Raw genomic sequence first — 12,100 nt, 5'->3', positions numbered from 1 at the left:
GTAGAACTGGCACATTATACTGAACTTACGTGCATCTCAGGGGCACAACGACCCAGCAAATCAATTAGAGCAGAGTAGAACGACATGATGGCATTTCCAAGGTGCACCCTGTTCTCCTCCTGCTGTTCCTCCCCACCAAACCTATTAGCCAAGCACAGCACAAAATCAGTTGATTTATTAACAAAAGAAGGCAAAGTTTATGCTAATTTCCAATACAACATAGCACAAGTTTTTCCTGCCAGTGCAGTCGTACATGAAGCGTCTGTCTTTCTTAGGTGTAGGCCCATCCCTGGCTGGATCCTCTGAGATCTTAATGGCATCCTCCATGGCAGCCAGCAAACCTGCCCCACCCTCTCCTCTCAGAGCCGGGCCGAAGCATTCAGGTCGTCGAATCAGCAGACGCACCACCACGTTAGCATTCTCCTCTACGCTCTCACCTGCAGGGGGATGTCCAGTTATTCACTGCATATTCATAAAAATGAATCACTCTTTTTTGAATATTTATCAGTGCTGCAACATAGATCATATTTGATCACTATCATAATGGGTTTCCGCAATAAACACATTGTTAAGGGCAATGTTAAATTACCTCACACGCAGTGCCAAAGTAACATAATGAGATTGGCGAGAATGTAATGTTGGAAGCTCAACGAGGGCTCCTCTGCGCTGGGCTTGAACCCTGCTTGCCCATGTGGAAAGCGAGTAATTAACTATTCGGCATATGTGCATAGCTCAGAAACAGCCCTATTCTACTGATGCCTATTCTCACTCTCTGTGTTGTGTGCAAAGTGCATAGACTGTGTGCTAAAATGTATGAAGTAGTAATGCCACAACAAATCTGCATCATCTTAAGGAGCTTCTTAAGGAATTAAATGTATATTTATTCATTTTTGTAGACCTATACTAAAATTAAGAAAATATATACACATTTCTCCAGAAAAGGCTGTTCAGAGGACTGTTTTACACCTGACTGAAGCACCTGGAATACACTCACATTTTGCAGGCTGCAGATTCTCCACAAGGGGGTGCCATTAGCAGTCAAATAGCTTTGGATGCTTCTTAATCAGTGCTTTGCATCAGTGACACTGTGATGTTGCTTATCCTCACAGTGCACAAAAATGTGGTTGCAATTTTCATGTAAGTAGCTATTAGCAAGACTGTACTTGGCAGTACAACTAATCAGAGGAAAACTATTTTAATAATTTACAGTTTTTCTAGCAATGAAATCTAGCAACTTTATCAAACATCTCATTTTAAGTCTGCAAACATTTAGAATTTAGCCTAAAAACATTACATATTGTTTCTGAGGTGTTTCCTAGATACATGACTAAAAGCAAAATTAGGTACTCTTTCTGCCATAGTTCCCTCTGTTACTTAACGATTTTATTATTATTATTATTATTATTATTATTATTTACAACCCATTGAAAAGGACGTTATTGTCACTAAGCCTGCTGCAACACTTTATTTCTGCTGGTTCAGTGTGCTAAAAAGTGTGGGTAATGGACCATATAGACCTTGATTACTCCAAAACAGTTTAACACCATTTGAATCACACATTTTACGGGGTAATGTAGAGTTTACTATTTGATTTCCCAGCTGAAATGAGACCATTGTTTATGAATGCACTGAAGTAGTTGTTGACAGACATTTAGTGTAACAAATTCTTACCATTAACGAATACTGCAAAGCGGAGGAAGTCCAGATATCGCTCTCCTCCACAAGGATTCCATCCGATATCAGGATAGCCCTTAGAAAGCAGAATGGGACACATCTGCAGACCGCAGCCAGCAAGGTATGTCACCACCTATTGGATAAGATGATGAGAAAATGAACAAATCAATTCAATATCCACATATTTATGCCAAACAAGATAATGTGAAACAAGAAAAAAAGGTGAGCTAATTTGAAAGCGTGTATTACCATCTCAAGGTCTTGCTCCTGCAGAGCTAAGGCCAACTCATTGTTGTCGATACAGGAGGCTGCAGCTACATCCAGTGGTGTAGACCCACGCATTCCTGAATAAACAGCAATATTTCAGCTTCACAGCAGGCAAGCCACTCTGACTCACCACCCATAAATAAAAAATATCTATTGTCAAATTTATGTGTGCAGCATTTATATTTATGACAGAAGAGGCATTCAGACAGTGTGATTTGTGAGGAGTCTCACCCAGGCCAATGCCACTGTTCTGCAGCAAGTAGGACAGATGGTCGAACATGGAGCGCTGGTTCTGACGACTGATACGACAGAAGTAACACAGGAAGCGACAGCAGTTTGTCACCATTTGGGGGAATCGGATCTCCTTCAGAGAAAGCAGGGCACACAGCAAGTTAACAGAGGTATGTAGAGGTGATATGCAGATGTGTTTTAAAATAAAATGAAACGTCTGTCAGCACAAATTTCATCCACACATTTACTAAAGGAGAGTGACTTCACAAAGTGCAGATAAAAATAAAGCTGACAAAAACTCTTTGACTCTTTGCATTTTATAATTGTCTCAACGAACAAACATTAGCAGATTAATACCTTTGAGTCTCCTCCACCTCCTAACACGTTGACCATGACCTCCATAACAGTCTCATGCATACCCAGTGCTCTCATCAGATTGGGGTGCTGGTAGAACACCTTATTATTCATGATGTTCCTGAGGGACAAAATATTGCACCTCAATTACTCTTGATACATTTGACAAGAATCGTGGGATGAATCAGAATTGCAAAGGCTTAGACAGTGCATTTAATAATTACTCATACCCTAATGGTTGGGGGTGAAACGATACATATATTTTCAGGTTCAATAACCCAAAGTAAGCTTAAAAACTGCAAACCCTAGAATTTTTAAGCAACTTGAGAAAAAAAAGTCCCTCCCATAAGTCCCTCCCACCTCCCCGACCACTTTTATCTGACGGGATTTACACAAATGCCTAGTACTGGTCATTGACCATGGTTCCCATGAAAAAACGCAGCAATCCACTTAGGGCAATCCACTGTATTGTTAGGTTGTTTAGATGGTTGCTATGGTATTTTTGGTGGTTGTCAGAAGATGGCTAGGTAGTTGCTAGGGTATTTTAGATCATTGCTAGGGTGTTGCTAAGTGGCTGCTAAGGTGTCTAGGGTGGTTGCTAGGGCACTGCTATAGTGTTTTAGGTGACGTGTATGGTATGACTAGTCAGCTGTATGTTATATGGTTGCAAAGGTTTTGTGAAGCAGTTCTTACGTTATTCTATGTGGTTGCTTGCGTGTTGCTACGTGGTTGCTAAAGTGTTGAAAGGTGGTTGCTATGGTGTTCCGGGTGGTTGCTAAGGCATTGCTAAGTAGTTGTTGTAGTATCCTAGGTGTTTGCTAGTGTACTTGTTTTAGAGAGACATAGGAAACATGTACAAACTTTTGCACAACTCTTTTTTGAGCATTCCATCACTCATCACTCAAAAAAAAACTGAGTTTGAACAGCTGCTATGCGAATACTAGATGTCCAACCATAAAACTGTATCAAAGCAAACTTCCCAGAATCAGACCAAACATGGAGTTTGGTGGTGATATCTTCAAGACTGCAGGACAGGTAGAACTAACCCAATGCTTTGAATCATGAGTCTCTCCTCTTCTGGGCCCATCTGAACAATTAGCAGTGAGCGAATCTGGCCCAGGCACTCCAGCAGGTCCATTGTGTCCTGCACGGACACAGCGTTGATGGCATAGGCCTTGGGCAGTGCCCGGATCAACTCGCCCAGAGAGTCATACTGTCGGTGCAACAGGCTGAACATCATGCGCACCAGCTCTGGGTTCTGGATGAAAGACTCCTGGGCCCAGTGAATCATTGTATGAGAGATCAACTCCTGGAGAGTACCTGAGAGGTAGAAGATTTTAGAAATTAGATGATAAGATTTTATAGGTTGATACCTTCTTACTTTCATTTATCTTGAAAACTTTAAAAATACACATTTTAAAATACATCGCTTAAAATATTTTCATAGAGTTTCATAGAGTCATTAGTAATAATTCTACACATGATTTAATAATACATTCTCTTGCCAAGCTTCCTGTACTTCCTAAAACCTGACACTCACTAGGCTTGGGCTCTTCTTCAGGTTCAGGCTCCTCTTCTTCTTGCTTCTTGCGGAGGTTCTTAACTTTCTCCACCAGCTTGAGCAGTCTTCCTCTCAGTGAGGTATCCACCTCTTCCTCCTCCTCTTCCTCTTCCACATGCACGCCTGAGATAAACAGACATTAGATAACCATCACCTTTCAGATGGTGACGCATGAATACAAAAAATGTGGTGACTTGCTGCAGCGATTATAGGGTAGCATTTGTCTGCAAAGCGTTTGTGACTGACCGCAGTGGTTCAGGATGTCACTGTGGAACAGCTGGAGAAATTCTCGCATCTCTTCAGGCACTGGACACTCCTCATCATCAGGACCGTGCTTAAAGTTAGTCAGCATGATAACCTAGAGTCTCTCAAACAGAAATAAACTGATGCATGCAGTGCATCAATAAGGTAGATACACAGTGCTTGTGAAATGTTTAGCAGCACCTAGCTTTTTGAAATGTGTTTGGTTTGTGATTTTAAGAGCAGTTTGGAAGTGACAACTGTCAAATCATTATTCAAGTAAAACTTACTTTTCAAACCAAGAAAGATACTTTGAATTAAGAGTTGGTTAAAGTGCTGATACATGCAAGCTAACACTGCTGTGCACTGACATTGGCATCAGAAGACTGGCAACCTCACCAAAATACCCCAGAGTACCAGCAAGGTTTGTCAAATAGTTGCTTTAGTGGTAGCAGCCAATAGTTTGAGTAGCTGATGTTGCAAAATAATATCACAGCTCAATGTCTCTAGAACAAACCATTTTTAAGGTAAGCTAAACTTTATCTAGTATTTGCTCATTTTAATTTGATCTCTAATGATAAATAACATAACAAAACAACATTAAGATCATTAGGAAGCTAATTAAGTTCGTTTTTAATAACTTAGCCATTAAAAAGTAGCTTGATGCAAAACAAATACACTCAAATGCGTGCCATCCTTTGCACTGATGTAACTGAGATTTGATTAAAGACACATATAAAATGTATTCTTCTTAGCATAATGGCGCACCAGATAGCTCTAGTGTTAGCTTTAGCGTTAGTTCATCTCCATCACTCAAAGCCCCCTCGTCTGATATGAAAACTTGCTTGGTTAACATCTAGGTTCCCTGGTTTCATTAATGTTAACACAGTTTCCACATTTTTTTTTTTGCTTTAAACTGGCTTACATTCATTTTACCAATTGTCAGAAGTATGTCAGCTCTGAAATTTTCAATTTAAATCTAGTCAACTATTCAATAATAATAATGATAATAACAACAATAATAATAATAATAATAACAGAATAAATAATGACTTTAATGATGCTATAACTTTCATGCCCTCTTATAGCCTTCCCATATTTTCTGCCATAGTGCTTAATACCCAAACTTGACCACCAGCTGCCACTGGTCAAAACATATCTGGTTCAGAACCGTTTAGTTTAACACAGGTTGCAGTGATTTCGTAAAATGCCATTCATTTCCTCCATGGAGAAAAACTGCTAAGACCTGGAGTTCCATGACACTGACTACAGAATGACACACAACTTTATATGTGGTGTGAGGATGATGTGTGTGCTTTACCTGCTCTTGAGGAGGAGAGCGGAACTCGCGGGTCCTGCGGGCCGTCTCGGCGGCCGTCATGGTGAAGGCTCTCATAAGGTCATTGTAGCGCTCACGCTGGTTAGACTGGATGTACTGCACAAATGTATCAGAAAAGGCAACAATAGCCTCCACTCGATGCCTGAGCTCACAGTCACAGAAAAACTGCAGCAGGGTACACATCTGAAAGAGAGAGAAAGGGAGGTAGAGGGAGAGAGAGGGAGGGAAGTATATATTAGAAAGATATAAGTGTAATATGTAAGAGAGTGAATTTCTGAGTTACTGCCATTGGTTTTTTTTTTGGATAGTTACATAGTTCTATAGTCCACGTTAGATACTGAACTAGATTTTATCACTGTCATATTAAAAGCTGCATCCATTTCTTATTTTTCTGCACCATTACAGCACAGCAAGCATTGTGTGAACATCTCATAATGAATTACCTAATAGAAACGGTCCAAAAGGAATTAGGATAAAATCTTGTCACGTTAACTAAGACTAACGTTTTTGCCTTTTCCTGCAGAATTTCTTAGCTTGTTTCAGTAAGTTATGTGTTAGAAATAAGTAATGTGAAATTTGCTATCACTGGCATCAACTGTGATGTCTGAGCGTTAAAATGGGTGGGAGTGTATCTCACCTGCAGTTTGACCGACTCTGGCAGTTTCATTTGCAGCAGTCCTTCCTCTGGTGCTTCGTCCGCTTCCTCCTGTCCCTCGCCTCCTCCTTCCTCTGCCTCCTTCTCCTCCTCTGCTTTCTCCCCATCCACCTTTTCTCCTCCCTGCTCCTCCTCTGCTTTCTCCGTCTCTCCTCCCTCTTCTCCTTCCTCCTTCTTGAGGGCTTTAAGCTCTTCATCCTCCTCTTCCTCTCCCACGCCTTCATCCACCAGCTCTCCCTCTGCGGCCTCCTCTTCCTCCTTTGCTTCCTCTCCCTTCTCCTTGGGAGCAGTCTCTTCTTCCCCCTCTTCTCCTCCCTCTTCCTCTTTGGCATCTCCGAACACGTTGGGGTCAATCATCTTCAGAATGTGTTTGACGTCTTCGTCATTGAAGATGCCCATGATGAGGAGAGTGCTGATGAGTTTGAGGATGGGGACGAAGTGGAATTCAACACTGCCCCCTACTGGGTCACGCATGGCCTGACTGCCATCCATGACAGCCTCGGTCAGCATGCTCAGAGACTTGGTCTTCAGTTCCTACACAGACAGAGCAGGCATTAGCAAGGGCTAAATGGTGGAATGTAGCATTAAGATAAATCATTTTGACTTTTTTTCTTCTCACACTTTAACAAAATGGATGAAATTCAGGCTTAAAGGTGGACGCTTTGAGGAAATTTGCATATAATGTACTTCTGTTGATTTTAAAGATACACTATATGGCCAAAAGTATGTGAACACCTGACCATCACACCTATAGAAGCTTTTGGACATCCAATTCCAAAACTATGGGTATTAATATGGACTTGGCCCTCTTTTTGCAGCTGTGACAGCCTCCACTCTTCTGGGAACAATTTACACAAGATTTTGGAGTATGCCTGTGGAAATTTGTGTCTGTTCAGGCAGAAGAGCATCTGTTGGTGATGTTGGACAAAAGGCCACAAAGGTATTCAGGCCACTGGAGCTCCTCCACACCAAACACATCAAACCATGCTGTAGCACTAACATTATCCATCACGGGAGGAGGCCTAGCCCAAACTCTGAAAACCTGCCCCAGCCCATTACCCCTCCTCCACCAAACTTCACTGTCACCACTATGCATTACAGTAATCAGTGCTCTTCTGGTATCTGGCAAACCCAGAGCCAGCCATTAGACTTCCAGATAGGGAAACGTGATTCATCACATGTAGTCCACTAGCGTCACACTTTACACCGTTCATGGCGTTGTGCATAGTGATCTTAGGCTTGTGTGCAGCTGCTCACAAATGGAAACTCATTTCATAAAGCTCCTGATGCAAAGTCCATGTGCTGATGTTGCTTCTAGAGGCAGTTTGGTACTTTTAGTGAGTGAAGAAAAGAGGATAGGAGTTTTTCCGCACTACACAGTGATCCACAGTAGTGAGGTCTACCACTTTGTGGCTGAGCTGTTGTTGCTCCTAGATGCTTACATTAATCAATAATAACACTTACGGGGGCAGCTATATAGCAGTTAGCTACATAAGCCTTATAGCTTCAGTGGAAAAAAAGGGCAAATTTCTTCAGCAAACAAAAAGGAATGGTTTGGTTAAAAATCTAACGTACACAACTTTCTACGTATCCCAAACGTAGTTATTTAGCTGAAAAATGCTTGCTTCTATATTTTAGCACTGGAGCTACAAGGCTAACCCTAACAAACACGAGTAGTTAACTCCCAATTGACTCCCAAGTCTTTTTTAAATACATATCCTAAATCTCTCAACCTGCTCAAACTCAGACTTGTCAGTGCATTTTAGAAAACAGCATGACTGTGAGCTATGAAAATGAACAACACTTCATTGTGTTGCTAAATGCAGCAGGCATCCATTTTACAGGACATACAGGTATTGTGATGAACTCTGACTCTTCACTGCATGCACGCACGTCAGGCAGGCATATGGACACCACATAACTCTGCATGAACAAGTCTGCATGACCTTAATGAAGACCTAGATGTGGTTTGAGCGATTTGAGAGATGTTTAAGGGATCTATTTACAGAAAAGATTTGGGTGACTGCTGACTTCCAATGTTTGTTAGCAATGTTAGCCATGTAGCCCCAGCTTTGAACTAAAAAAGCTAATGTCTTCGCTGATTGACTACATGTGGATTTCAGAGATGAATTGTGTATGTTAGATTTTTTGTTGAACTATCACTTTAAAGAAAGAGAAAAAGAATGTTTATCAATAAAACAAACAGATTAAGCACCCTCTTTTTGCCGAGTACCATACCTGCAGAGGGAAGATAGGGCTGAGAGTGTACAGGTCGGGGTCAGTGCCCACAAAGTTGATGGGAGAGAAGTGGAGCTTGGGCCTCAGGCAGGTGGTGAGGCCCACACCAGGCAGGTCCTGGGCCTTCTCAGCATCAGGGTACAGAGTGATGCTGAGCGTGTCCTCCGTCATGGGCACAATGAATTCGCGGTTGGTTCCCAGGCGGTTGCGCTTGGCAGACTCCAGATGGATGCTGATGAGCAGGTCGTAGTAGCCACTGCGCAGTGGGCCAGGCAGGTAGGTGTTCTCAATGGCATAGAAAAGCTGTGATTCGTCCACATGGCTGCAGAGCGCATGAGCTACGCGGTTGTTACCCAGCGCACACACAGCGCAGTAAAGCATCAGCGTGTGGTAGTGGAACTTCAGCCAGTCATGATGCTCCGATAACTCCAGGATGTCAATACACCTGTACATGAGGGAAAGCACATATATACATAAGGACAAATTCATGAAATAACGCTAGAAACACATAAGGGAGCATGAAAATAAGTCAACCCTGTTTATAGACTCACAATTCAGTTCTTCACTCTCTTTATTTACACTAAATTTATAGTAGTTACCAAATAAGATATGATAGTAACTGAATAATAACCCTGCAGGTTAAGGAGTTAAACATTTTTGTGGGCTAAAAAGTCAAATTTGCTTTAATATCAGTCAAATTTTATCAAAAACTGATGGAATGATTTTGAGTCAGGCTTAGGGCTAAGATTTGTGCTCGGCAAGTCACTACCACAATATTTTGCAAGTATATAATAGTATTATGGTGACAGATTAATAAAGATAATACCAACTACTGTTTATTTCATTTTTATGTTGTAAACTGTTCTTTCAAAACAATATGAAGCACCCAGGAAATTGCATACACTGAAGTCCAATGCCTTATTTGAGTTGGATTAGTTTAACTCAAGGAGGCATGATAATGTAATTCGTAAAGAAATTAGACTGGCTGAGTCACACACGACAGTGTCTGTGTAACTTCCTCAAATTACTCTAGATAGCCAGGATCAAAACATCATAGCTGGACACTGGTTTGACATTACATCAACATAAATACTGTTCATTTTACTTACTTTTGGCACAAATTGGGCTGATGTAATGTTGGAACTGATGTACGCATTTGAATCAAGTAAATTCAAAGCAACATTTTTTCTGTGTAAAGTGGGCTAATTCAGCTTTCTAAATGCCACTCAAAAGGACAGAAACTGTGATGCCTTGTGAGAGGTTTTTTCAAGATATTTCATTTTCTTTCTCTTTCTAATCAGGCCATCATGAAAAATCTTGTAGATTACCGTTTCGTATTTGAGGATGAATGAAAGTCAAACTTCATTTTATCAGTTTTCTTTTTCTTTCGGTAGTAAAAATAGAAGAGGAGCCATTGTTGGTTTTGTTATAGCATTACCATGCAGTTCACTCAAACATATATGATACTGTCTATCAAATATCTCACTAATATATTGCTGAAACTGAAAAGTAAAATAATAGTATGTCACTATCATGGATCAGAGTCAAAATTTAAGATGGTAAGTCTGTCTTTTTGTTGCTAACCTGTTTTCCTCGGGGATATGCAGAGCCATCATGGTGAGTGGCTCAGTGCACTCTACCATCCAGCCATGCCTCTCACTCACTTTGCCCACCTCCGGCTTCAGGAAGTGATTGGGCATGCGGCTCCAGATTACCGGAGTGAGCATGTCCATGTCCAGACGAGGGGGACACTGTGGAACTGGGTTCTTTCTCTCACTACGGAACATGGCTGCTGAGAGAGGCATGATGTTCTAAAGGACAGAGGGAGATTAAGAGCAGGAGATGAGGAAAAAGAGATTTTCACTGAATGAAACCTTAATTAAAATTCAGGTGTGCATGGGGTCAGTGGATTATATTGTGATAGTAGCAGGGGTATGAGAGGAAAAAGAAAAAAAAAGTTAAGAGTATAATGGGAAAAAAAACAGAGATATTACAGAACTGAAGTGAAAGCAAGGCAAGGGAGAGGACTGACCTTTAGCTTGCCCAGCTCAAACTGCAACATGTTCTGACTGAAGGGCTGCACAAACACGGCAGGGAAAAGCTTGGTGTTGGGCTCCACCTGAAAGGAAAAACATCCACCACAGTGTGTCAGCAGACAACATGATTTAAATCCATTTTAAATGATGCCCAATGTTGCACACAACAAAAGGGATAAATCTAGCTTGCATGTCATACAGTATATATATATACCTTGTATCTACACTCTTTGACCATTTTATCAGCTCCACTTACCATATAAGAGCAGTTTGTATTTCTGCAGTTACAGACTGTAGTTCATCTGTTTATCTGCATTCTTTGTTAGCCCCTTTTTACATAGTTCTAGACCCCCTTTTTACATAGACCCCCACAGGACCACCACCATTCATTATTCGGGTCATTCTCAGCACTGCAGTAACACTGATGTGGTGGTGGGGTGTTAGTGTGTGTTGCTACTGGAGCTTTTAAACACCTCAAGAATCACTGCATTTCACTGCGAATTGCATTTTCTGTTGATTTTCCAAGTGAAAAGTTCTCAGAGAACAAACTTTTGCACACTCATTGAAGAATTACTGTTTGCTTACCGATTTTAACACATTGTAAAAATAATAAATAATAAGTGCAAAAGTTATGGCATATTTTGTTTTGTTTTCTTTTTACAATACACATGTTTTCTAAGCCACTGGTCTTCTCCTGGTTCATAGGGGGTGCTGGAGCCTTGTCACCCTGGACAGGTTGCCAGTTCATCACAGAGACATATACATTCCCACACACACACACACACACACACACACACACACACACTCTTCATTTTTAAACACCTGTGCCACCAGGTTTTAACAGACGGCTCAGTCTCACCTGGTAAAAGGTGTTGATTTCCTTCCCATTGGCTGTGAAAGTCATGAGACCGGTTGCCAAGTCAACCAGACAGCCAACCACCAAATCCTCCTGGCTGAAGCGTTGTTGTGAACCACTGATCAAGTCCCCTCCCCACACCATGTAGCAGTTGCTCCTCTTTATGCTGAACAGTAAAGCAGAACATCAGGATGTACATATTCATAAGCAATGAATAAGTAAAAATCCATACTAATTGGACAGAAATATCAGTGTTTGTTGAGTCACCGGTTGAATCCTGTGTAAGATCTGGGATGTTTATGGCCTGGCATTATAGTTACATGACGTCCTCAAACATTTGCAGTGATTATGCAATTAGTGTTTATTCAGTGCAAAGGAAGTATTATTATTACATTCAGATCAATATCTCTGAATTTGGCAGAGCAATGAACTTGTAGTTAAAGGTCATTTTACAGTGTAAAGACTCGTCACCTGTCGTGAATGTTGCCCTTGTCATCTCCCACAGTCACTGTGACGGTGCGCACTTTGAAGAGATCAAAGTTGAGATCATACTGGTGGTAGTCAGGGGTGACCCAGCCCACCCAAACCCCACCAGGTTCCTGACCAGCGAAGATCCGCACTGAGTAATAATACTGAAGGCAAATAAAGA

The 12,100-nt window shown here is 41.3% G+C and overlaps 1 protein-coding gene across 7 annotated transcripts in view; it reads right to left on the bottom strand.

Annotated features, from left to right (window-relative positions):
• Positions 1-12,100, bottom strand: part of LOC118817771 (ryanodine receptor 1-like) — a 125,265-nt gene that overhangs the window by 67,066 nt on the left and 46,099 nt on the right. For all 7 annotated transcript variants that reach the window (XM_036584685.1, XM_036584688.1, XM_036584687.1 and 4 more), the window contains exons 31-46: positions 11,923-12,083; positions 11,455-11,617; positions 10,592-10,678; positions 10,144-10,370; positions 8,560-9,004; positions 6,304-6,855; positions 5,649-5,849; positions 4,334-4,445; positions 4,067-4,210; positions 3,573-3,846; positions 2,530-2,647; positions 2,173-2,305; positions 1,924-2,018; positions 1,672-1,807; positions 254-437; positions 30-141 (exon numbers count right to left, since the gene is read on the bottom strand). In XM_036584685.1, the coding sequence (XP_036440578.1) occupies positions 30-141; positions 254-437; positions 1,672-1,807; positions 1,924-2,018; positions 2,173-2,305; positions 2,530-2,647; positions 3,573-3,846; positions 4,067-4,210; positions 4,334-4,445; positions 5,649-5,849; positions 6,304-6,855; positions 8,560-9,004; positions 10,144-10,370; positions 10,592-10,678; positions 11,455-11,617; positions 11,923-12,083 (3,144 nt within the window). The remainder of the gene's footprint in view (positions 1-29; positions 142-253; positions 438-1,671; positions 1,808-1,923; positions 2,019-2,172; positions 2,306-2,529; positions 2,648-3,572; positions 3,847-4,066; positions 4,211-4,333; positions 4,446-5,648; positions 5,850-6,303; positions 6,856-8,559; positions 9,005-10,143; positions 10,371-10,591; positions 10,679-11,454; positions 11,618-11,922; positions 12,084-12,100) is intronic.

This window comes from Colossoma macropomum, unplaced genomic scaffold (genome assembly GCF_904425465.1).
Source record: "Colossoma macropomum unplaced genomic scaffold, Colossoma_macropomum, whole genome shotgun sequence".
Classification (NCBI taxonomy): domain Eukaryota; kingdom Metazoa; phylum Chordata; class Actinopteri; order Characiformes; family Serrasalmidae; genus Colossoma; species Colossoma macropomum.
This window is presented reverse-complemented; position numbering and strand designations above follow the sequence as displayed.